This window comes from Nomascus leucogenys, chromosome 8 (assembly GCF_006542625.1).
Source record: "Nomascus leucogenys isolate Asia chromosome 8, Asia_NLE_v1, whole genome shotgun sequence".
NCBI lineage: Eukaryota > Metazoa > Chordata > Mammalia > Primates > Hylobatidae > Nomascus > Nomascus leucogenys.
Window position 1 is genome coordinate 113,362,332 of NC_044388.1, and position 25,848 is coordinate 113,388,179.

The 25,848-nt window shown below is 52.9% G+C and overlaps 1 protein-coding gene and 1 long non-coding RNA gene across 10 annotated transcripts; both read right to left on the reverse strand.

Moving 5' to 3' along the window:
* Positions 1 to 612: 612 nt before the first annotated feature.
* DPH7 (diphthamide biosynthesis 7) lies at positions 613 to 22,756 on the reverse strand. 9 transcript variants are annotated; one of them, XM_030818314.1, is made up of 11 exons: positions 22,452 to 22,752; positions 21,822 to 21,957; positions 21,281 to 21,414; positions 20,123 to 20,204; positions 19,523 to 19,981; positions 18,566 to 18,660; positions 18,022 to 18,194; positions 10,518 to 10,587; positions 9,751 to 9,816; positions 9,331 to 9,503; positions 613 to 1,357 (listed from the first exon to the last, which is right to left on the reverse strand). In XM_030818314.1, exons 7-11 carry the CDS (start codon positions 18,131 to 18,133, stop codon positions 948 to 950), a joined length of 831 nt encoding a protein of 276 aa, XP_030674174.1. In that variant the 5' UTR covers positions 18,134 to 18,194; positions 18,566 to 18,660; positions 19,523 to 19,981; positions 20,123 to 20,204; positions 21,281 to 21,414; positions 21,822 to 21,957; positions 22,452 to 22,752; the 3' UTR covers positions 613 to 947. The 9 variants fall into 9 exon arrangements, with proteins under 9 accessions (XP_030674174.1, XP_030674173.1, XP_030674170.1 ...); XM_030818313.1 differs by lacking the exon at positions 20,123 to 20,204; XM_030818310.1 differs by lacking the exons at positions 20,123 to 20,204; positions 21,822 to 21,957 and having other exon boundaries at positions 18,566 to 18,657; positions 19,894 to 19,981; positions 22,452 to 22,756.
* On the reverse strand, positions 1,902 to 2,723 carry LOC115836404. Its single transcript, XR_004031493.1, has 2 exons — positions 2,521 to 2,723; positions 1,902 to 2,464 (listed from the first exon to the last, which is right to left on the reverse strand). It is a non-coding gene; the product is annotated as an uncharacterized LOC115836404 (long non-coding RNA).
* Positions 22,757 to 25,848: the final 3,092 nt, after the last annotated feature.

The following is a 25,848-nucleotide window of genomic DNA, read 5'->3' on the forward strand; positions in this document are numbered from 1 at the left end:
AGATGAGATACAACTCTAAACATGAAATTCAATTTTGTTTCATATACACCTTATCCACATAGCCTGACAGTAGTTTTATACAATATATATGTTATTTAGGCTAGTCAAATGAAGCTGAGAGAAGGAACAAATCTGTAACTGGCTGTCATCAATTATTGTTTATACAATATTCTTATTATTTAATTTTTAGAGATAAGAGTCTTACTCTGTTGCCCCTGGCTCACTGCAGCCTCGACCTCGTGGGCTCAACAATCCTCCTGCCTCAGCCTCCCAAGTGGCTGGGACCATAGGCACATGCACCACACCTGGCTAATTTTTTTTTTTACTTTTTATAGAGACTGGGTTTTGCTATGTTGCCCAGGCTGGTCTCGAACTCCAGGCCTCAAGCAATCCTCCTGCCTCAGCCCCTCCTAAAGTGCTGGGATTACAGGCCACTGTGCCTGTGCTCAGTATTTTTAATAATATATGCAACCCGTCACATGAGTTCAGCTGTGGGATTTTCCAAAAGTTTTGGGATTTTGGATTTTTGGACTGGCTGTGCTCAATCTATACAAGCATTTCTGGTGCCATGGTGAGGCATCAAATGTTCATTTTAAACATGTTATAAACTCGTGTTTTTCAAAAAACTTCATTTAATATAAACAGTTGCTTAAACAAGTATGAAAGGCTGAAAGTCAAAATCTGCCTGAGAAACTTAACAAATCTGCAAGCTGGAAACCGAGTCTTTTCCCCACTCTCTGCCAGACAGAATCACCCAGTCCACTTTCAGGGGCCCAGCAGGGAAGTTGATTGAAGAGAAGTCAACAGCTTTTCTGACTACACTGGATTCCATCAGTGCACAGGCACCTGCAGGGCTGCAGTAAGCATCTCTGATGAGGTGGTCCCGGGCATTCACTCACAGTCTCCCTCCTGGTTTCCTTGTGGCAAGGGGCTTCATGATTTCAAGCTCAGTTCCCCTCCCACTCCCACAGGTGGAGCGCATGGTCATAGAAGGAGCAGGTGGCCAGAAGGCTGAGGGCTGAGTCTGCTTCTTCTGGGTTCACGCCACAGTCATGTGTGGTGGCTGCTGTAGCCTGCAGCCAGGTGCCGTTCTTCCTCATGCCCTCTGTGAGTGGCTTCATTCCACTCTGGGGTGTGGCATGGCCCTCCCCATCGTCATCCTCTATGCATTCATGACAGGGTGTTGGCAACTCGCTTGCACCCTTCAGGTCTGCTGTCTTGGTTCCCAGGTTGCTAGGAAAGGACCACGAGGGGGCCCGCTGCAGAGAACAGAAGAGCAGCCAGGACCAGTCGGCTCCATACACCAGCGAGTCGGGCAATGTGTGGGATGTCAGTACCGTCGCCTCCTGCTTCTCCTCTGGAGTGAGAGATGGGAGAAGCCAGGAAACACAACATCACCCAGAGCCTCTCCCCAGCCTGTCACGCCTGACAGGGAGACTCCACCAAGAACAGCCCCTCACAGGTCAGCAAGTGTTTCCTGAGGAGCCGTTGTGTCATGCAAAAGAACCAGCAAGACCTGGGCAGATGTTGGAGAAGAAACAGACCATCATTTTGCAGTGCACACACCTGTGTGCCTCCAAGAGAAGCATAAGGCGGGGCTACAGAACCACACTTGATGGTGAAGAATACGGCAAAAGCCAGAGAGGGGGAAAGACCTCATTTAACCCTTAAAACCAAAGAACAAAGGAGTTTTAGCCAGCTGGGAAGGAAGGGGATGTCTGAGGAACAGGCAGCATGTGTACAGCAGAGGTGAGAAAGTCCAAGGCTCGCATGGGGAACCTTAAATAGGCAGCCATGGCACTGTCAGTGAGTGACAGTGGGCTAGAGGGTCCCAAGCATGCAGGGTCCGGCACACCCTGTTTCAGTCTGGATTTTGGCTTGGAAAGGAGCCACTGACAAGGTTAAGTGAGCAGTTTCTTTATAGAAGTTGCTACGGCAACTGGAAAGAGGCCACAACCGCCTCCCAGAGCGCACAGCAACAGACATCACAGCGACAGAGGAAGGTGTGGCCAAACCCGAGGCGGTCTGGAGTCTAGGAGGCAAGGCCAGGGCTGGCAGGGGAAGTGTCGGAGAGCAAGTGGAACGTGAGCCAGGGGCTGCAAGGCTGGGTGGCCACTCGGGCTCTGAAAGGGCTGCCATCGCTACCTCTGAAGTACAGGGATTGATGCCAGCAGTGACCGGAATCAGAACCAGAATGAGTGCTGATGAAGAAGGGCTGAGGGCAGAACAGGACGGCGCTGGATTACAAAACGTGCTGAGGTTGTATGGGCCCGGGCCGGGGAGGCCCAACACTGCGCCAGGGCTTCAACTGGGCAGAGGTGGCTCCGAGGAAGAGTGAGATGCTGAACGTTCAGAGACAGCCACAGGGGCCCTCGAGCACCATGTGTGGGGCGACCCTTGGGAGGAAGCCCCTGGGGAGGCCATTACTGTCCCCTGGGAGGTAGCGTCACAGGGCAGGCAGGACCTCCACTAGTCTTTCATCTGGCAATTGCTCAACACGCTCACTCGGGCCAGCAGGACCTCTTCTATAGCTTAGGAAAAGGTAACAAGGCAGAGTCTAGGCCCTCAGAGAGCCACAGCCTGGGAAAAAGACAGCGAATGAGTGGACGGAAGACACTGTTGCGACCCCAAGAATGGGAGGCCCTTTCTGATTAGCCACAGGCCAACCTTTCCTCCCTCTTTATATTTTCAAGACAGGATCTCACTATTTCACATAGGCTGGAGTGCACTGAGCTGGGCTCTGTCTTCCTGCCTCACCTCCTGAGTAGCTGCGACCATCATGCCCCCTAGTTTTTTCTATCTTTTGTGGCCAGGGAGTCCCACTATGTTGTCCAGGCTAGTCTTGAACTCCCGGCTGAAGCAATCCGCCCGCCCCTCCCAGAGTGCTGTGACTGCGAGTGTCAGCCACTGCACCCAGACGATACAAATTGTTTTAAAATTAGGCCGGGCAAGGTGGCTCACACCTGTAATCCCAGCACTTTGGGAAGCCAAGGTGGGCGGATCACACGAGGTCAAGAGATCGAGACCATCCTGGTCAACATGGTGAAACCCCGTGTCTACTGAAAATACAAAAACTAGCTGGGTGTGGTGGCACGCGCCTGTAGTACCAGCTACTGGGGAGGCTGAGGCAGGAGAATTGCTTGAACCTGGGAGGTGGAGGTTGCATGAGCCAAGATCGTGCCACTGCACTCCAGCCTGGGTAAAAGAGCAAGACTCTGTCTCAAAAAACAAACAAACAAAAAAATTGTTTAAATTAAAGATATAGGCTGGGTGCAGTGGCTCATGCCTGTAATTCCAGCACTTTGGGAGGCCGAGGCAGGTGGATCACATGAGGGCAGGAGTTCGAGAGCAGCCTGGGAAACATGGTGAAACCCCATCTCTACTAAAAGCACAAAAATTAGCCAGGCGTGATGGTGCACAGCTATGGTCCCAGCTACACAGGAGCCTGAGGCAGGAGAATCCCCTGAACCTGTGAGGTGGAGGTTGCAGTAAGCTGAGATCACCCCACTGCACTCCAGCCTGGGCAACAGAGCGAGACTCTGTCTCAAAAAAACACATAAAGTTATGAAAAAGGCCAGCCGGGCACAGTGCCTCATGCCTGTAATCCTAACACTTTGGGAGGCCGAGGCAGGTGGATCACCTGAGGTCAGGAGTTCAAATACAGCCTGACCAACATGGTGAAACCTCGTCTCTACTAAAAAATACAAAAATTAGCCAGGCGTGGTAGCACACACCTGTAATCCCAGCTACTCCGGAGGCTGCGGCAGGAGAGTTGCTTGAACCTGGAAGGTGGGGTTGCAGTGAGCTGAGATTGTGCCATTGTATTCCAGCCTGGGCGACAGAGCAAGACTCCGTCTCAAAAAAAAAAAAAAAAGAAAGAAAAGAAAGAAAAAAAGGCCTATACAGAGTACCTGACAAAACTGACCTGGAATGTTGAACTCTCAGACCTATCTTAGTTCACCTCTTCAACTTTAAGAATTAAAGGCCAGATGTAGTGGCTCAAGCCTGTAATCCCAACACTGAGGACTGAGTTGAGGCAGGAGGATTGCTTCTGTCCAGGTGGTCCAGGCTGCAGTGAACTCTGACTCCACCACTGCGCTCCAGCCTGGGTGACAGGACACAAGACCCTCTCTTTAAAAAAAAAAAAAAACAAACAAACAAACTAAAAACCCACCATAGCCAAAAGGTGAAAACAACCCAAATGTCCATCAGAGGATGAACAGACAAAATATCGTCCATCATTACCTTCTTAAAAAGAGAATTCTGACACATGCTCCAACATGGGTGAACCTTGACAACGTTAAGCTATGTAAAGAAGCCAGATATAAAAAGACACACGATTCTACTTCCATGAAATATCTAGAAAAGGCAAATCCCCATAGACAGAGTAAACGGAGGTTACAGAGGCTGGGGGAGGGATGTTTGGGGTGATGGAAAAGTTTTGAAAGTAAGCAGCAGTGATGACTGCACAGTATTTTGAATGTCTTCCTTTATTTTTTTTTTTGAGATGGAGTGTCACTCTGTCGCCAGGCTGGAGTGCAGTGGTGTGATCTCGGCTCACTGCAACCTCCGCCTCCCGGGTTCAAGCGATTCTCCTGACTCAGCTTCCCAAGTAGCTGGGACTACAGGCGCCTGACCTCAGGTGATCCACCCGCCTCAGCCTCCCAAAGTGCTGGGATTACAGGCGTGAGCCAGTGTGCCCAGCCTTGAATGTCTTTAATACCACTAAATTGCACACTTAAAGTGGCTAAAGTGATGCACTTTATGTTATATAAATTTTATCACAATTTTTACAAAAGCAGTTAAAAGGCAGGAGACCCAGTGTGTGCCCAACAGACAGTGCTGGAGTGTGTTTAAGAAACTCAAGCAAAGGAGATGCAAGTCAAGGGATTAATGGGCAAGTTCTCCTTCAATTATCAAGGCTACAGGGAAAAGTATCAAGCATTCAGAAGTCTAGGAAACACCACCAAGGGCATCTCCTAAGCCTCTATCTGGAGGCAAGCTCTATCCAAACAGGCGGTGGCTGGGAACGGCTGTCACCAGGATGGATGGCAGCACAACAGTCAATTGTGAGCTGAGACTTAGGACAAAACAGGTGAGGCAAGGACAGAAAAATAATATGTTAATGCTGTGTTCTGAGTAGAAAAAAATGCCATTAAGAATAGGAAGAGATGGCCAGGCACGGTGGCTCATACCTGTAATCCCAGCACTTTGGGAGGCCGAGGCAGGCAGATCACAAGGTCGGGAGATGAAGACCATCCTGGCTAACACGGCAAAACCCTATCTCTAATAAAAATACAAAAAATTGGCCAGGTGCAGTGGCTCACGCCTGTAATCCCAGCACTTTGGGAGGCCGAGGCAGGAGGATCACGAGATCAGGAGATCGAGACTATCCTGGCTAACACGGTGAAACCGTGTCTCTACTAAAAATACAAAAAAAAAAAATTAGCCAAGTGTGGTGGCGGGTGCCTGTAGTCCCAGCTACTTGGGAGGCTGAGGCAGGAGAATGGCGTAAACCCGGGAGGCGGAGCTTGTAGTGAGCAGAGATCCTGCCACTGCACTCCAGCCTGGGCGACAGAGTGAGACTCCGTCTCAAAAAAAAAAAAAAAAAAATTAGCCGGGCGTGGTGGTGGGCACCTGTAGTCCCAGCTACTCAAGAGGCTGAGGCAGGAGAATCGCTTGAACCCGGGAGGCGGAGGTTGCAGTGAGCCGAGATCGCGCCACTGCACTCCAGCCTGGGCAACAGAGCAAGACTCTGTCTCAAAAAAAAGAAAAGAAAATCACCATTTTGCCATTACCATAATTTATTCAAGCACCAATTGTCTCTGAATTGGGTAAAAGTCTGATAAGGGAGTTATTGACACAGGTTCAAAGATTCTCACCACAGATTACTGACTAATTACAAAGAGGAAAATAGTATCTCTTCAGTGAAGGGATTGGGGCAAACACCACCTTAACAAAGTGACCAAATTTCACAAAAATGGAACAATGTGGTATCACAGGCCCTTGATGTGAGGAACTAAGGAGGGTACAGCACCACTTTCACAGGTTTCCTGGCAAAAATGCACGACCCCTGGCCAACATGGTGAAACCTTGTCTCCACTAAAAATACAAAAATTAGCCAGGTGTGGTGGCGGGTACCTGTATTCCCAGCTACTCGGGAGGCTGAGGCAGGAGAATGGCGTGAACTCAGAAGGTGGAGGTTGCAGTGAGCCGAGATAGCTCCACTGCATTCCAGCCTGGGTAACAGAGCGAGACTCCATCTCAAGAAAAAAAAAAAAAAAAGCACGACCCCATACCAAAGACTCGCCTCAGACTCAGAGGTGTGAACTGAAAGAGAATAAAAACGATGCATCATGCCACACTGAAGTGACTTTACCAATGCCAGACAAAACTGACTTTAAAACAAAAAATGTTACTAGATTTAAAGACACTTTATATTGATAAAAGGGTCAGCATATCTGGAAGATACCAGAATTATAAACATATATAAAAGAGATCCCCAAAATACGTGAAGTAAAAACTGATGGAAACGAGGCTGGAAATACATAATTCTACAGTTAGAGTTGGAGGTAACAATAGCCCACTTTCTTTTTTTTTTTTTTTTTTTTTTGAGATGGAGTCTTGCTCTGTCGTGCAGGCTGGCATGCAGTGGCATGATCTTGGCTCACTGCAACCTCCACCTCCTGGGTTCATGCCATTCTCCTACCTTAGCCTCTCGAGTAGCTGGGACTACAGGTGCCCATCATCACACCCGGCTAATTTTTTGTATTTTTTTTTTTTTTTTTTTTTGAGATGGATTCTTGCTGTGTTGCCCAGGCTGGAGTGCAGTGGCATGATCTCGGCTCACTGCAAGCTCCGCCTCCTGGGTTCACACCATTCTCCTGCCTCAGCCTCCCAAGTAGCTGAGACTACAGGCGCCCACCACCACACTTGGCTAATTTTTTGTATTTTTAGTAGAGACGGGGTTTCACCATGTTAGCCAGGATGGTCTCGATCTCCTGACCTTGTGATCTGCCCACCTCGGCCTCCCAAAGTGCTGGGATTACAGGCGTTAGCCACCGTGCCCAGCCAATAGACCACTTTCAATATTGCCTACACAAGAGATTCAGTAAGGAACCAGAAGATCTGAACATTATAAAGCCGAGACCTCACAGGCACCTATAGGGCACTCCAGCCAACGGCAGCAGAACACACATCCCCAAGTGCACAGGGGCACTCCCCAGGAGAGACCACACTCTAGGCCACAAAACAAATCTCAGTACATTCAACAGGAATGCACAATGGAATAACATTAGAAATCGGTAACAGAAAGCAATGTGGGCACTTAAAAACATGTAAATTAAACAACACACTCATAAATAACCAATGGTCGAAGAAAAAAACCACATGGGAAATTAGAAAGTACCTTGAGATGAATGAAAATAAAAATACAACATACCAAAATGTATGGGTTGCAGCAAAAGCAGTGCTCAGAGGAAAATGTATCACCATTAATAAAGAAAAAAGACCTCAAATTGTTTTAAGACGAGAAATATTATGGCTGGGCATGGTGGTCCCAGCTACTCGGGAGGCTGAGGTGGAAGGATGGTTTGAGCCCAGGGGCCGGGCACAGTGGCTCATGCCTGTACTTTGGGAGGCCAAGGCGGGCAGATCACCTGAGGTCAGGAGTTCAAGACCAGCCTGGCCAACGTGGTGAAACGCCGTCTCTACTAAAAATACAAAAATTAGCCGGGCGTGGTGGCAGAAGTCTGTGATCCCAGCTACTCTGGAGGCTGAGGCAGGAGAACTGCTTGAAGCCAGGAAGCAGAGGTTGCAGTGAGCCGAGATCATACCACTGTATGCCATTCTGGGTGACAGAGCAAGACTCCACCTCAAAAAAAAAAAAAAAAATCTCAAAATTGTTTTAATACAAGAAATATTATGGCTTGGCATGGGGGTCCCAGCTACTCAGGAGGCTGAGGTGGGAGGATGGTTTGAGCCTCAGGAGGTTGAGGCTGCAGTGAGCTACAATTGTACCACCACACTCCAGCCTGGGTGACAGAGCAAGACCCCATCTCAAAACAAAACAAAACAAAACAAAACAAAGCAAAACAAAAAACGATGAGAAATACGAAGCACATTCACAGAAGTAACAGAAACAATACACAAGAGATGGAGAAACTAAAGATGCAAAAAACAGAGGAATACAGGCCAGGCACGGTGGCTCACGCCTGTAATCCTAACACTTTGGGAGGCCAAGGCAGGCAGATCACAAGGTCAGGAGTTCCAGACCAGCCTGACCAACATGGTGAATCCCCCCATCTCTTCTAAAAATATAAAAATTATCTGGGCATGGTGGCAGGTGCCTGTAATCCCAGCTACTTGGGAGGCCGAGGCAGGAGAATCGCTTGAACCCAGGAAGCGAAGGTTGTGGTGAGCCGAGATCGTGCCACTGCACTCCAGCCTGGGCAACAGAGCAAAACTCTGTCTCAAAAAAAAAAAAAAAAAAGAGGAATACCATGTGGAAATCAAGTCAATCAAGTCTTTGAGTACAATCCAGTGCGGAGAAGAAACTGGCCTTGGGAACAGGTGTGGGTCACCCACCGCTGCAGAGGGCAGAGAGCATGTGGGTGGCCCGAGAGGCTGGTGGGCTTAATGGTGGGAAGATGAGGCGGTTTTGTGATTCCTTATTTTTGGAGTGAGGGGAGAGAGAAGAGGCGAAAGAGGAGAGATCATGAGCTGCGAGTCAGGAGGGAAGAGGAGGTCCTGGAGGTTTGAGCAGAGAAGAAAACGTGAACCAGTTCTGACGGTGGGGGTTACTGCCTAGAGAAATGTTACAGATCACCAGGAATCCCAGGGACCCCCTGGAACACAATGTGGACAGCTGATTCCAGCCACGTTCTCCGGCTCAGCCAGCAGAGGTGCATGTTCCCAACAAAACAACACTGGGTTCTGCCCACAGTGTGAGAAAGGGATGAAGGGAATGGAGTGTGAGCTCACAGGGGGCAGCAGACCACAGAGTCCCAGCTGACCACAGGCAGAAGGAGCATGGGACAGCAGACAAGGATGGGTATGGGAGTGATGGGTGGCCAAGCCTCCAGACTAGAGGTCCCAGTGGGGTCAGAGGTCTGCTGAAATGCAGGAGGCACCAGAATGACAGAGCTGGGAAACGAGGGAAAACTGTGGTTAGAAAGCAGAGATTCTGGAGCTGGGACGGTTATGGATCACGACCAAGTCTAGGGCGCGACGCTGGGAGTGTGTAAAAGCTGAGGGAAGAGTCCAGCAGAGCGAGGGGACAGGGAACTGATGCCCCACCCTGAGGCCCAGCAGACACGGGTCCCCACTCACCCATTGCCTTTTGGCAGTTGAGGATCTTAAAGCCACTGTGCATGCAGGCAGCCAGGAGCAGGTGGTGGTGGAAAGGGTGCCACTTGATTCTCCATACCCCACCCTGCACGGGCGTGTCTGCCAACGGCTGCTTCATGTTTCGTGTGTCCCACAGTAGGATGTGCTCATCGTAGCTGAAACCGACCAACCACGGGAGGCATGCAAGGAAAGCCCAGGCTCACCTGTTCCACAAGGCCCCTGGGGGGCACAGAACATCTCCCAGAGACCTGTCCCATGCATCCCTCGAGGACAAAGTCCCCTTTCCCAAACCCATATACCTACACTCCGGCGAAGCAACTGGCAGATGAAACGCTGCAATGGTGCCAGGAGGAAAGGCAGCACAAGAGGGATGAAGGGCCCAGGAGCCTCCCGGGGACTCACCTTCCCGTGGCCAGGATGTGCTCCCGATGGGGGCTGCTCTGGATGCTGCACACACCCATGGTGTGTCTGCAAGCAAAGGCAGCGTCTGAACCAGTGCCCAGCACACGGACCCACCCAGGGAACGGGAGGGCTGGTGACCCAGGAAACGGGAGGAATGGTGACCCAGGGAACGGGAGGAATGGTGACCCAGGGAACGGGAGGAATGGTGACCCAGGGAACGGGAGGAATGGTGACCCAGGGAACGGGAGGAATGGTGACCCAGGGAACGGGAGGAATGGTGACCCAGGGAACGGGAGGGCTGGTGACCCAGGGAACGGGAGGGCTGGTGACCCAGGGAACGGGAGGGCTGGTGACCCAGGGAACGGGAGGAATGGTGACCCAGGGAACGGGAGGAATGGTGACCCAGGGAACGGGAGGGCTGGTGACCCAGGGAACGGGAGGGCTGGTGACCCAGGGAACGGGAGGAATGGTGACCCAGGGAACGGGAGGAATGGTGACCAGGGAACGGGAGGGCTGGTGACCCAGGAAACGGGAGGGCTGGTGACCCAGGGAGCGGGAGGAATGGTGACCCAGGGAACGGGAGGGCTGGTGACCCAGGGAACGGGAGGGCTGGTGACCCAGGGAACGGGAGGGCTGGTGACCCAGGAAACGAGAGGAATGGTGACCCAGGGAACGGGAGGAATGGTGACCCGGGGAATGGGAGGGCTGGTGACCCAGGGAATGAGAGGGCTGGTGTGGGCACCGAGTGCTGGCCCTTGGGCAGTTACCTTTTGCTGGTGAAGAGAAATTTGCCGGGTACCCTGGTGTCCCAGCCCCTCAGAAGGCCATCGTCGCCCCCTGTGTGGAGACAGAGAAGCATCAACACCACCAATGACAGGAAATGATTGTTCTCAGCGAGGCCGTTGATGTCTGTGAGGAAGCTCCCCTGGGTGACTCTCTGTGAGGAAGCTCCCCTGGGTGACTCTGTCTGTGAGGAAGCTCCCCTGGGTGACTCTGTCTGTGAGGAAGCTCCCCTGGGTGACTCTGTGAGGAAGTTCCCTGGGTGACTCTGTGAGGAAGCTCCCCTGGGTGACTCTGTGAGGAAGCTCCCCTGGGTGACTCTGTGAGGAAGTTCCCCTGGGTGACTCTGTGAGGAAGCTCCCTGGGGCTGGAGGGTCTGGGTGACTCTGTGAGGAAGTTCCCCTGGGTGACTCTGTGAGGATCTGGGTGACTGTGAGGAAGTTCCCCTGGGTGACTCTGTGAGGAAGCTCCCCTGGGTGACTCTGTCTGTGAGGAAGCTCCCCTGGGTGACTCTGTCTGTGAGGAAGTCCCCTGGGTGACTCTGTGAGGAAGTTCCCCTGGGTGACTCTGTGAGGAAGTTCCCCTGGGTGACTCTGTGAGGAAGTTCCCCTGGGTGACTCTTGTGAGGAAGTTCCCCTGGGTGACTCTGTGAGGAAGCTTCCCCTGGGTGACTCTGTGAGGAAGTCCCCTGGTGTCTGGAGGAAGTTCCCCTGGGTGACTCTGTGAGGAAGTTCCCCTGGGTGGATCTGTCTGTGAGGAAGTTCCCCTGGGTGACTCTGTCTGTGAGGAAGTTCCCCTGGGTGACTCTGTGAGGAAGTTCCCTGGGTGACTCTGTGAGGAAGTTCCCCTGGGTGACTCTGTGAGGAAGTTCCCTGGGTGACTCTGTGAGGAAGTTCCCCTGGGTGACTCTGTGAGGAAGTTCCCCTGGGTGACTCTGTGAGGAAGCTCCCCTGGGTGACTCTGTCTGTGAGGAAGTTCCCCTGGGTGACTCTGTGAGGAAGTTCCCTGGGTGACTCTGTCTGTGAGGAAGCTCCCCTGGGTGACTCTGTCTGTGAGGAAGCTCCCCTGGGTGACTCTGTCTGTGAGGAAGTTCCCCTGGGTGACTCTGTCTGTGAGGAAGTTCCCCTGGGTGACTCTGTGAGGAAGTTCCCCTGGGTGACTCTGTCTGTGAGGAAGTTCCCCTGGGGTTGACTCTTGTCTGTGAGGAAGTTCCCCTGGGTGACTCTGTCTGTGAGGAGTTGGGTGCTGGGGAAGCCCCTGGGTGACTCTGTCTGTGAGGAAGTTCCCCTGGGTGACTCTGTCTGTGAGGAAGTTCCCCTGGTGACTCTGTCTGTGAGGAAGCTCCCCTGGGTGACTCTCTGTGAGGAAGTCCCCTGGGTGCTGGGGGTGGACTCTGTCTGTGAGGAAGTTCCCCTGGGTGACTCTGTCTGTGAGGAAGTTCCCCTGGGTGACTCTGTCTGTGAGGAAGTTCCCCTGGGTGACTCTGTCTGTGAGGAAGCTCCCCTGGGTGACTCTGTCTGTGAGGTGAGGAAGCTCCCCTGGGTGACTCTGTCTGTGAGGAAGCTCCCCTGGGTGACTCTGTCTGTGAGGAAGTTCCCCTGGGTGACTCTCTGTGAGGAAGTTCCCCTGGGTGACTCTGTCTGTGAGGAAGTTCCCCTGGGTGACTCTGTTCTGTCTGTGAGGAAGTTCTCCCCTGGGTGACTCTGTCTGTGAGGAAGTTCCCTGGGTGACTCTGTCTGTGAGGAAGTTCCCCTGGGTGACTCTGTCTGTGAGGAAGCTCCCCTGGGTGACTCTGTCTGTGAGGAAGTTCCCCTGGGTGACTCTGTGAGGAAGTGGCCTGGGTGACTCTGTCTGTGAGGAAGCTCCCCTGGGTGACTCTGCTGTGAGGAAGCTCCCCTGGGTGACTCTGTGAGGAAGCTCCCCTGGGTGACTCTGCTGTGAGGAAGCTCCCCTGGGTGACTCTCTGTGAGGAAGTCCCCTGGGTGACTCTGTGAGGAAGTGGCCTGGGTGACTCTGTCTGTGAGGAAGTTCCCCTGGGTGACTCTGCTGTGAGGAAGTTCCCCTGGGTGACTCTGTGAGGAAGTGGCCTGGGTGACTTTGTCTGTGAGGAAGTTCCCCTGGTGACTTTGCTGGGGGAGTCTTAGGTTGCCACCTCAACAGGAGGTCCCAGAAACAACCCCCAGGAATGTCATCGCTGTGCCTTGACTCTCTACAGAATGGAAGCAGGAGGGGAAAGACGGACGCAACAGAAGGAAGCCTGCAGGAACAGAAGGGAGGAAACGGAAACTGAAAGGGCCCTGAAGGCCATCAGGTGCAAGCGACCATTGTTCACAGGGGCCGTTACTAGGTCTTAGGGGCTAAACTGCCTTTGCTAAGGGCTCCAGTGAATAAAGCCCTGGCTTCTAAGAACAAGAGTTGCCAGATCAGAGCCCTGAACAGAAACTGCACACAGGAGGCAGCAAGCACGAGGACTCTACACCACGCACCTGAAAGGAAGGTGCCCTCTGTCATCTTAAAGCACTTGTTTAGGGGAACTAAAAGGATGGGAGAACAGAGGAGTTGGTGCACTGAACCACAACCAATCTTCCAAGAAAAGCAACACAGACACGGGGTGAATGGTGGCACCTGAAGGAAGGGAAGCTCAAGAGCAGGGCCCACAGGGAGAGTGAAGAAAAGCGGAAGGAAAATGTCTAGGCCTGACCACATCACCCACTCCCGCATCATCCAGCTCCCACTACCCACCCACCTTCCATCTATCTCACCATCTATCCACCCCCCCACCCCACCCCATCCAAAATTCCACCATCCGTCCACCCACGCCCCCACCCACCCACCCACCTTCCATCCATCCACCCACCATCTAACCAACAATCCACCATCCATCCACCATCCACCACCCACCATCCAAAAATCCATCCATCCACCCACCATCCATCCAGCCGGCCACTCACCCACCATCCATCCATCCATCCATCCATCCATCCATCCAACAATCCACCATCCATCTATCCAGTCACCATCTATCCACCCCACCACCACCACCATCCAAAAATCCACCATCCATCCACCACACACCCACCCATTCATCCACCCACCATCCATCCATCCATCCATCCATCCATCCACCCACATGCCCTCCCACCCACCATACATCCATCCACTCACCTACCATCTATCCAAACCCCACCACCCACCATCCAAAAATCCATCCATCCACCCACCCAGCATCCATCCATCCCACCTTCCATCCAGCCACTCACCATCCATCCACCCCACCATCCATCCTGTCACCCACCATCCATCCATCCAGTCACCTACCATCTATCCACCCCACCACCACCCACCATCCAAAAATCCACCATTCATCCACCACACACCCACCCACTCACTCATCCACCCACCATCCATCCATCCATCCACCCACACGCCCTCCCACCCACCATCCATCCATCCACCCACCCACCCACCACCCATCAAATAGGTACTTGCTGAACACACACTATGGGCCCTCATAATAGACACTATGGATACACGGTGAACATGACCTACAGTTAAATGAACCAGCGGAATCAGCTGACCTAGGCATGAAGCCTGCAGATGAGCCTCAAGTATGAGCTGCCATTCTGTGGCAAATTTGTATACAGCAGGCAAAGGCTTCTTTATGCATGGGTCTCTCCACTCTCTCATGCCCCACACATCCACTCCATCAGGAAATCTGACTGGATCTACCTTCACTTCTATCCAGAACTCAACCACTGGTCCTCACCTCCACTACTCCAAACCTGCTCTGGGCTGTCTCATCACCTGCCCAATGTCAAGTCTCCAGGCTGTGCCCCTCCCTCTTCGGTCTAGACTCACATTCACCAAAGAGGTCGTCGCAAATTTTAAAATGCAAGTCAGAATCTGTCATTCCTCTGCTCAACATCCTGCAACAGCTCCCATTTCATTCTGAGTAGGAAACAAAGTCCTTCCTGGAGCCTGCACGGCCCTGTACCCTGGCCCATTACCTCTGATTTCACCCTCTTCTATTCCGCTACTCCCTCAGGTCATCCTAACCATGCTGGCTACTCTTCTGCCATAGCAGGGCCACTCCTGCCTTAGGACCACTGCCCACCCTGACCATGCTCTCCAACAGCATAATCTGCACCTGCTCCCAGCACCCTTGGTCCCCTCATCTCCTTCTACCTTCTTTCCAAAGCACTCATCTCCCCTGACATACCATGCAGTCTCCTTCCCTATTACATACTATGTTTTGTGTTTACCGTCTGTCTCCCTGCCACAGAATGTAAGCTGGGTGAAAGCAGGGACTTTTATGTGAAAATCAGCCAGGTGTGGTAACTCACATCTGTAGTCCCAGCTACTCAGAAGGCTGAGGCAGGAGGATCGCTTGACCCTGGGAGGTTAAGGCTGCAGTGACCTGTGATCACGCCATTGCACTCCAGCCCGGGTGACACAGCAAGACGTGAACCACCCACCCCATCCCCAAACTATATTTATATAAATATTTTTTTTTTTTTTGAGACGGACTCTTGCTCTGTCGCCAGGCTGGAGTGCAGTGGCGTGATCTCGGCTCACTGCAACCTCTGCCTCCCAGGTTCAAGCAATTCCACTGTCTCAGCCTCCTGAGTAGCTGGGACTACAGGCGCCCGCCACCATGCCCGGCTAATTTTTTGTATTTTAGTAGAGATGGGGTTTCACCATGTTGGCCAGCATGGTCTTGATCTGCTGACCTCATGATCCGCCCACCTTGGCCTCCCAAAGTGCTGGGATTATAGGTGTGAGCCACCGCGCCTGGCCTAAATAAATAATTTTTTTAAGAAGGCTGAGTGCAGTGGCTCACGCCTATAATCCCAACACTGGGAGGCTGAGGCAGGTAGATCGCTTGAACCTAGGCATTCGAGACCAGACTGGGCAACATGGTAAAACCCTGTCTCTACTAAAAATACAAAAATTAGCCGGGCCTGGTGGCAGGTGCCTGTAATCCCAACTACTCAGGAGGCTGAGGCAGGAGAATCACTTGAACCCAGGAGGCGGAGGTTGCAGTGAGCCAAGATTGCACCACTGCACTCCAGCCTGGGCAGTAAGAGCGAAACTCCATCTAAAAATAAATAAATAAATAAAAATAATAAAACTTTAAAAAGAAAGCAGGACTTTTGTCTGTTTAGTTTGCTAAAGTATTCTAATTACCTAGAATAGGGCTCGGCACATAGTATTTGTTGAAAGAACGAATCAGTTCAGAATTATTCAATAATTGCCCTACGGTACCTTTGCTCTGAATTAGCTCAAGGTAGAAGAACCAATCCAACGAGAGACCTCGAGAAATGAGATCTTTATGGCTCTCAGACAGCTCAAGGCTGTGACAGCGAGCAACACAAATAAGAACACCGCCTTACACACATGCTCGTCACTCGGACAAGCAGAGGTGGCGTGAGAGCCACGGCGGAGGTCAGGCCTGCCTGGGGTGGAAGGACAGCTGCTCTGCGCCAGTCTTCTAAGGACAAGATTTTAAGCTGAGCATGTCAGAAAAGCAGAATTCACCCATGAAGGAAACATCCTGTGACGAAACCCTGAGATTGAGGGAATGTGGACTATTTCAGGAAAAGGTGACTGAGAGCAGAGGAGCCAAAACAAGGCCGGAGAAGCAGGCGTGGACCAGATTCCACAGGCCTTGGGTAATTGCATCACTATTTTGGATTTTATCCTCAATGAAACAGGAACTGTGAGGGGTTCTAACAATGAGTGAGATGCGATAAAGTGTGTGTGTTTTTAAAACACTTGCTCTGGCTACTGTGTGGAGACTGGAACAGTCAGGAATGAAGGCAGGGCCATCACTTGCTGTTCTGCTGTAACAAACTAGATGAGACAGTGGCCCGGATAGGTAGCAGCAGGGAAGGGTCAGATCTTTTCTTCGGCTATTTGCAAATTCAGCAGCTCCTCTTCTGTCTTTTCTCAGACACCAGCCCCTCTCACCTGCCATGAGTTATCTCTACCTGGGAAAGAGAAGCTAGCCAAAGCTACCTCCTTCCTGGAAACACCAGTCGTTAATTTCTCACTCCCACATCAGCATGCCCCAAATGCAAACCATTCACAAGACCTGGAAAGGAATCTTATTTCTCTCATGCTTCGTTTATTTCTGAAAGATAAACTATATCCAAAAAGGGCGCAGACAAACTTGAAATCCAACATGGCGAAGTCACTATTGTATCCACAGGTATCAGGCAAAAAGCACAGAAACTGGACTTCCAGTAAAAGCATAAAGGATCTGACACCGAGCATATCAGGGAGGCAGGATGGCTCTGCCCACAGGTGCCTGCTCCTCCAACACCCTGGCCAACACCACCCAAGATCCTGCACTGCCTGAGGCAAGCTACACTTTGCTCTCTAAAGAATAAGTGGGTGGGGCAAGGTGGCTCACGCCTGTAATCCCAGCACTTTGGGAGGCCGAGGCGGGTGGATCACAAGGTCAGGAGATCAAGACCACAGTGAAACCCTGTCTCTACTAAAAATACAAAAAATTAGCCGGGCGTGGTGGCGGGCACCTGTAGTCCCAGCTACTCGGGAGGCTGAGGCAGGAGAATGGTGTGAACCTGGGAGGCGGAGCTTGCAGTGAGCCGAGATCACGCCATTGCACTCCAGCCTGGGCGACAGAGCAAGACTCCGTCTCAAAAAAAAAAAAAGAATAGCTAAGTGGGGCGGGTGCAGTGGTTCACACCTGTAATCCCAGCACTTTGGGAGGCCGAGGTGGGAGGATCACGAGGTCAGGAGATCGAGACCATCCTGGCTAACAGGGTGAAACCCCGTCTCTCTAAAAAAAAAAATACAAAAAATTAGCTGGGCATGGTGGCGGGCGCCTGTAGTCCCAGCTACTCAGGAGGCTGAGGCAGGAGAATGGCTTGAACCCGGGAGGCAGAGCTTGCAGTGAGTGAGACTGCACCACTGCACTCTAGCCTGGGCGACGAGTGAGACTGTCTCAAAAAAAGAATAACTAAGTGATGAGCGCCAGCTGTAGCCTTTGTCCCAGAAAGTACATTCTCCAGAAAAGAAAAAAAATAGTGGCTGGGCGCAGTGGCTCACGCCTGTAATCCCAACACTTTGGGAGGCCAAGGTGGGCGCATCACGAGGTCAGGAGATAGAGACCAGCCTGACCAACACGGTGAAACCCTGTCTCTACTAAAAACACAAAAATTAGCTGGGTGTCGTGGCGGGCGCCTGTAATCTCAGCTACTTGGGAGGCTGAGGCAGGAGAATCGCTTGAACCTGGGAGGTGGAGGTTGCAGTGAGCCAACATCGTGCCACTGCACTCTAGCCTGGCAAAAGAGCAAGACTCAGTCTCAAAAAAAAAAAAAAAAAAAAAAAAAGTACACTTTCCATAAAAGGTCTTCAAGATCCCAACACAACTGGAATCACAGCTGCAGCACAGGCCTCCCCCTCTCCCTCCGCCCCTTCCTCAGCAAGCCTTCCATCAGAGGTGACCGGTGGAGGAATACTGACCTGAATACACAATTTCTGTATGCCAGTAATTGAAAGCAGCAATCCAGGCCTCGAATTGATGTGCCTGCCATGAGGCCACTTTCTGCAGCCTGGGCCCCGTCTCATTCACCATCAGGAGGTGGAGCTGCCCTGTGGAGTCACTGCTGATGATCTTCAAGGGCTGGTCCCTGGCCCTAGACACAGGGAACCCATGAAGAAGCCCGGCCGAACGTTATTCATCAGCCTCTTCTGGTTCCCAAACAAGTCCTGAGATAGGGACTCCACAGCCCTGGGAGGTGGACATGCCCCTTAAGAGACTGGCTGGCTAAGATCACAACCACTGCTAAGCTTGTCAAAGACACCAGTGTCGACTCCTCTAGGTAAAAACACTATTGCTATGTATCTAAAATGGGGGATCTTTTTTTTATAATAGGACTGGCAGTGATGATGTCAGGGCGAGGAGCACTGTCGCGGCTCGCTGAAGGTGGCTGGAGCTCTCTAGCCTGAAAAGTAGAAGTGGTCCTCAGAGAAAGACTCAGGGCCCCTGACCAAGCCTGGCCCTTACCTTCCAGTTTTCCCAGTGGACCAATCTAGGGACAAAGCCAGACACTGCTCCTCCAGGGCAAGGCTGGACAATGGCTCTAGCACGTGGCTCTTCTACTGGAGAAGAAGAAACTCCATCAAAGGGAAGTAGCCGCCCCAGAACCCCCAAAAGACTTTTCCTCTCCTGCAAGGAAGTCATTGTTCCCTCATTTACACCCTATGCGAATGAAGTACATCAGTCACTGAGTCACACCTGCACCTAACACTGAAACCCCTGCTGGGGCCCCAAGAAGACCTGGGTACACTGGAGTTCACACTCCTCACACCTGCAGGACGACTTTCCCACAGGCTTGATCTTGGGGCACGGTCTCCCTCCCTTTCACACCCCCTTGCCGTCCTTGCGCTCCTAGATGCTGTCGAGACACCTGTGCAGGCTCCAGACCACAGTGGCACACGCGGTTTCCCACCCCAGGCCTCCAGGGCCGCTGGAACACTCGCCTCCCGAGACAGAGACAATGGGGAAACTCCTCTGGTTTCCACTCCAGAAGCTGCGAGCAGCCATGAGAACGTGGTTGCTCTTTATGCAGATCTATATAAATTTCATTTCCTAAACAGCCTGGCCAGTACTTAACTCCATCCCTGGCTCCCAGCAGGCTGCTGTACCAAAGCCCTTTCCTGGGTTCATGCGCTCCTCCCTTGGGCCCACAGCTTTCCTGTGGCTGCTCTTTCCCTCCTTTCTAAGACAGGGCAACTGCTCTGAGCTGCCTTAAGCAAGGCCCTTTCCTACACAGGCCCTCAGTTGGCCCAGCCCCACCTGCAGCATCTGCATCGGAGTGAGGGCGTGGTCTCAGGCTGTTTACATCACCCCACTAAGGGACATCCCCGTTCCCCTCCCCCACAGCTATCAGATGAAGTCACTTTGCTAATGCATGGCTCCGGAGCACTGTGGGAAACCCGGAAAAACTCACACAGGACTCACATGCTTTTCCAATAATCAGTGAGAAATGCCATCTGCACACAGTACGCTCACTGCTACTCTGGGCCCCAGCATCAACCTAATAATGCTTGCTCAGGCTCTCCTTAGAGAACTTTCAGATCCACTGACAGGTCAGTGAACATCCTGTCACTTCCGCCCTTCTGCTGGTGACACGTGAGGTGACTTCCTCTTGGAGTTGGATGTAGAACGCAATACAACTTAAAAATAGACTCCACGTTCTCTTAGAATGTCTATATATAGCTCACCATTGAAGAGAGATCGTTCTAGAAAAATGTCTGTATCAGCACTGCCTCCTCCCCAACCCTCTCTATTCAGGTCCCTTCTGCCCCACAGAACAAGTGCAAGTCACTGACCTCAGATTCCACCAGGCGGAGCAGTTGTATGGATCCACTGGCATCTGCCAAGCCCAAGAGGGCATGTCCAGCCACCGGGATGTGGCACCTGAGGATAGGGCCCACCGTAAGCACACCAATGTGCCCAGAGCACAGGCGTGCACCATGCATCCCAGTAACCACAGTCACGCTTCCCTTAACAACGGGGCTGCAGTCCACGCAAACCCAGCCGGGACATCCTACTACACACCTTGACTATATGGTATGGCCCACTGCTCCTATGCCACAAACCTTACAGCATATTACTGCAGGCAAGTTAAGTGGTTGTGTATCTAAACATAGAAAAGATACAGTAAGAATACAATATAAAGGATAACAAAACAGGTGGCCGGGCATGGTGGCTCACACTTGTAACCCCAACACTTTGGGAGGCTGAGGCAGGAGGATCACTTGAGGCAAGGAGTCTGAAACCAGCCTGAGCAACATAGCAAGACCTTGTTTCTACAAACTAACAAACAAAAATGAGGTGTGGTAAGGCCAGGCGTCGTGGCTCACGCCTGTAATCCCAGCACTTTGGGAGGCTGAGGTGGGTGGATCACGAGGTCAGGAGATCAAGACCATCCTGGCTAACACAGTGAAACCCCGTCTCTACTAAAAATACAAAAAACAATTAGCCGGGTGTGGTGGCAGGCGCCTGTAGACCCAGCTCTTAGGGAGGCTGACGCAGGAGAATGGCGTGAACCCAGGAGGCGGAGGTTGCAGTGAGCCGAGACCGCGCCACAGCACTCCGGCCTGGGCAACAGAGCGAGAATCCATCTCAAAAAAAAAAAAAAAAAGAGGCGTGGTGGCGTGTACCTAAGTCTCAGCTACTCAAGAGGCTGAGACGGAGAATTGCTTGAGCCCAGGAGTTCAAGGCTGCAGTGAGCTATGATCACGTCACTGCATTCCAGCCTGGGCAACGGAACAAGACCCTGTCTCAAAAAAAAATAAAAAAATAAAATAATAAAATAAAATAAAAAGGATAAGAAGTGGTACACCTGTATAGAGCAGCTCCATTACGTTAAGGCACCACCATGGTATACGTGCTCCATTGTTGACCAAAATACAATTATGCCACACACCACTGCATTTAAATCTCAGCTCCAAAAGTGGGCTAGAGCCTACAACTGTGTTCTCAAACAAAAGACGCCCCAGGTTATGAAGTCAGAAAACTCCCATCACTTCCCCAGCTGGAACATGACAAAGGAAATAAGCCCCGGGTAAAGCACTCCCCAGGTGGAAGGTAGGCGGGACAGCAAAGAAATAAACCCAAAGTTGAGATGCAATGCCTGTCTCGTTGAAGGCATCAGGCTTCCCTGATCACTACTCATGACAAATTCTACACCCAGTGGGATTATCACAGTTGTACCATTTCATGTCCAGGATTGCAGAAGTATCTTTTCTTTGGACCTCGACCAGAGGGTGAACAGAGTTGTTGTCATTGAAATTGTACAGGAAGAGACGGCCTAAACGGACCTGAGGCTCCTCAACTTCCATTCCACCCTACAAAAAATGCAGAAGTATTCTCTGATTATCCCAAGACACCAAGGAACCCAAGGGATGGGAAAAGGGATCCAAGGAACTCAAAGGTTTGCCATGACTAACGGAGTGGAATTCTGCCTGGAAGGAGAACCTCTGGTTTTCTGAGCTGGAGAAACGTGTATTTTCCTGCATATGATTAATAAGTAGGTGAACACTCCTGGACCCAGTAGAGAAGGCTCCTTCTAAACTGGCCAACAGGGACCAGCTATGGCTAGGGTAACCACAGAACCCAGTTTGCCTGGGACAGTCCTGAATTAGGCCTGTTGTTCCAGTGCCCAATTTGGATCCTAATATGTACCCCCCAGAAGTTAAGGTATAATTCCCACTTTCTCCTTACTGTAGATTCCATCCATTAGCTTGGGCCACACCTGTATACAGAAGACGTTCTGCTCTCAAGATTCTAAAGTTGGCCGGGGGCGGTGACGCGTGCCTGTGGTGCCAGCTACTCAGGGGGTTGAGGCAGCAGGATGCCCTGAGCCCTGGAGTCCGAGGCTGCACTCCAGCCTGGGTGACAGAGCAACACCTTGTCTCAGAAAAAAGTAATTTTTTTGTTTTTGAGATGTAGTCTTGCCCTATCGCCCAGGCTGGAATGCAGTGGTACGATCTCGGCTCACTGCAAGCTCTGCCTCCCGGGTTCACGCCATTCTCCTGCCTCAGTCTCCCGAGTGGCTGGGACTACAGGAGCCGCCACCATGCCCGGCTATTTGTTTTGTATTTTTTTAGTAGAGACGGGGCTTCACCATGTTAGCCAGGATAGTCTCGATCTCCTGACCTCGTGATCCGCCCGCCTCGGCCTCCCAAAGTGCTGGGATTACAGGCGTGAGCCACTGCGCCCGGCCGAGAACAATTTTTTACAAAAGATTCTAAACTGTTTCTAAGCTACGTCCTGGCCAAAGGGCCAATATCCCCTCTTCACCTCCTGGGCGATTCTGTGCGCCTTTCGGCCTCAACCTCGTGGCCGGCCCCGCCCTCCCCTCCCGAAGCCGCGGCGGGCGCACCTTGCTCTGGGGGCCGGCAGGCGGGTCCTCCGGCCGCCGCAGCTGGTAGGTCCCGCACGCCAGCAGGTGCCTGCAGCCTTGCAGCGGGCACCACTCCACCGAGTCCGCGGTCAGCTCGGTGTCCACCGTTTGCAGGGCGAAAGAGCCCATCATCCAGCCCTCGGGGAAGGGCGCGGAGCCGGCGGTAAAGGCGGGTCGGCGGGGCCGGGCTGGGCACTGCGCGGGGCGGCGAGGCCGGGGCCAGCGGGACGAGCGCGGAGACCCACGGACACTGTCAGCGCGGGCCGCCTCTCTCGCTACTCCTTCCGGGGCGCCGGGGCGGGACATCCGGCCGGGCCTTGGCCTCCGTGGACGCCCCTGGGAGGCCAGGCTCCCACGCCCCCTGTCGGCCGGCTGACCGCGGCGGGCTTCAGGCGCCAGACTCACCGCTCCCTGCGGGGCCGTAGAGACCGAAGGCTTCGGGAAGTCCGCTCCTCCACAGAGCAGGTTTGGAGACGGCAAGTTAGTGACAGAGCCGTAGGTTTGAAGCCGCCTTTGCAAAAATTCTATCAGTGATAAAAACCCCAACAGCGAGCTGCGCTAGCGCACCCCGTGGCGCCCTCCCAGTTACTCCTGGGCCATCGGGCCGCGCTGACTTAACATTTAGGCTGCAGTTTCCATGACAGGCCTTGCCCCGGAATCAACGCCTTCGTAAAGTTGATGAGGAGCCCGCGCCCCACTAAGCCCTGCCTGCCTCCTGTGAACCCGCCATGGCGGAGCTGCACCTCAGAGACCGCCTTCTAGGGTCTTTGTCTGACACCCGTGGCTGCATCAGGGCCCCCCAGAAGCGGCTCAGCAGGTGGACGGCTCCGACCCCTATGATTATCAGCACCAGTCGCCTGGCCGCCGCCCTCCTCCCCCAAAACTGCCTTTGAAAAAACCCCTAACCTAGGAGCTTTGGACAAGATGATCTGAGGACGAACTCCATCTCACATGTGGCCTGGCCGGCCCGTGTCTACTAATTTTTTTTTTTTTTTTTTTTAGATGGAGTGTTGCACTGTCACCCAGGCTGGAGTGCAATGGCACGATATCGGCTCACTGCAAGCTCTGCCTCCCGGGTTTAAGCCGTTCTCCTGCCTCAGCCTCCTGAGTAGCCTGGTCTACAGGCGCGCACCACCACGCCCAGCTAATTTTTTGTATTTTTAGTAGAGACGGGGTTTCACCATGTTAGCCAGGATAGTCTCGATCTTCTGACCTCGTGATCCACCCGCCTCGGCCTCCCAAAGTGCTGGGATTACAAGCGTGAGCCACAGCATCCGGCCCTAAACTTTTTTCCTTTACTGCAATCCATGGTCTGAATGTGTGCAGCGGGCAGGAAGAACCCCTCGGGCTGTTACAGGTTGAACTGTGCCCCCCAAAAAACAATGGACTGAAGACCCCAGCACCTCAGAGTGCATCCTTAACAAACAGGGGCTCTCAGAAGCAGCAGGCGTGGGCCCTGACCCAGAGGAGCAGGAGTCTGCAGAAGGGAAAGCTGATGCAGACTTGCAAGGCCGTTGCTGTGCAGACCACAGGGGGGCAGGCGAGGCCCCTGGCAGGGAGGAGGCGTCCGCACCTGAGGGCCCTTGCCTGCGCCTTCATCTGATACTCCGGCCTCCAGAGCCTAGACCGTGAATTCCCGCTGCTTCAGGCTGTACGGCTCGCGCTGCTTCGTTGCGGCAGCTCCAGGAAGCTAAGGCGGACTTGACTGAAACACACGGGTGCCTGGGTATTCAGCCTCAGGGCTTCAAGCAGGGCTGTGGGTAAAGACATGGCGGAGAGCCAACAGCTCAGACCCCCACAGAGGCAGAGGCGCAGAAAAGGCTGGCCAGGAAGGCAGCAGGGTATTCCAAAAGGGCCTCAACCACACCCCTCTACGGGGGAGGGAGAGTGACCAGGTGAAGCATCCCAACGCACCACACTCCAAACAAGCTTTAGAAGCAACCCCACATTGCAGCCATCTGGATGTCCTCATAGAATGTCTTAGATACCTGGCTACGAAGACCAAGAAGTCGGGGCCACGGAAGGGGAAAGATGACCAGAGGACTGGGTATCAGGTGAGAGGGAAGCAGTGGTGGGGCCCATCCCACCCTCACGGTGCCACCAGCTGGGGTGAGGCCTGGAGGAGCTGCCACACGCAAACCTAGAACCTGCACCGCCCCCTTCCCCAGCGTGGTGTCTCACAGGTGGGAGGCCCTGGGCGCTTCTTTCGGTGCACTTTTCTGATGAATAACTGATTGCCAAACAAGGCAGCCCTGCTGGTCAGGGGATGACGTTGCCACGCCCCTGGATGCAGGCAAAGGGGACCCCTGCACTCCGTGCTCATCCTCAGACTCTATCTGAAAGCAGGCTGCCTGAGGGCACTCGGGGCTCCAGGCCTGAAGACTGCCCCAAACCACAACCTGCTGACCCACCATCTCTAGGGACACATATGTCCCCTTCCCTGGCAGCTTTCACCTACTCAGCCAAAAATGTCCCCGACCTTTGCAGCAGCAAAGGGGGCTTCTCAGGGCCTGATTGGGCACATGCAGTTCTCTAAGCTCCAGGAAATCCTGTGGAGTTTGTTGCTATCACCATTTTCAGCAGTCCTGTTCTTCAGGAGCCCCCAGGGTACTCCCAGAGAAGCTACTGGAAGCTTTGCTTACAGACAAAACCCAGCCCAGCCAGGGGCAGCAATGAGAACACACAGGGCGTCCTGGAATGTGGCAGTGGAGCTTCAAGAAGGGAAAGTGTGGCAGGAACCTGCGGGACCAACACAGGGTCGGACCGGACCAGACCAGACCAGACAGGTCAGAGTCGGATGGCCAGGCTTCCAGCTCCCAAGATGGCCTCTGGCTGGGCGCACCTGGAGACAGGCAGGATCCCAGACACGCAGCCTGGCATGTTTCCCTGGGGCAGCTCTATCGGTACAAGATGCTGACCAGCCCCAGACACCTGGGGCTCCCCAAGGAGAGGGAGGGCTATCCTGGAAGCCACAGCCCTGCAGACAGACGAAGTGAGACCCTCACCTCACCCTGGCTGGCCAGCCCCCTCCACCATCTGCAGCAGGCCTGCTGAACATGCCCTGTAGATTCTTCTGGGCAGAAGCTGTCACTGCTGAGCTCTCAGCCACTTCACGCATAAATCAGGCAAGAACTAACCAATGTCAGGGGCGAGAGCACCCCACTCCCAATAAAACAGTGGGCAGCTGACTTAGCAACCCCACCAGTCCTGCCACAAGACAAGGACAGAGTCTCACTCATACTCCCTGCTGGACTCAGGAAGGTCTGAGCTCACCCGCTCCTCAGAAGGGCCTACCAGGAGCAAGGCAGGTCCTCCTGCCCTCACCCACAAGGACTCGGCTCCACTCAAAATGACCTCACCCTAAGCAGCACAAGAG

Excerpts from the sequence above, each read along its gene's own strand:
- DPH7 (XM_030818310.1), bottom strand. The coding sequence starts at position 22,604 with ATGATGGGCTCTTTCGCCCTGCAAACGGTGGACACCGAGCTGACCGCG. Across the intron at positions 21,415-22,451 it reads CTGCCGGCCCCCAGAGCAAG|GGTGGAATGGAAGTTGAGGA; the intron begins GTGCGCCCGCCG and ends CATTTTTTGTAG. Across the intron at positions 1,358-9,330 it reads CAACTGCCAAAAGGCAATGG|AGGAGAAGCAGGAGGCGACG; the intron begins GTGAGTGGGGAC and ends CTCTCACTCCAG.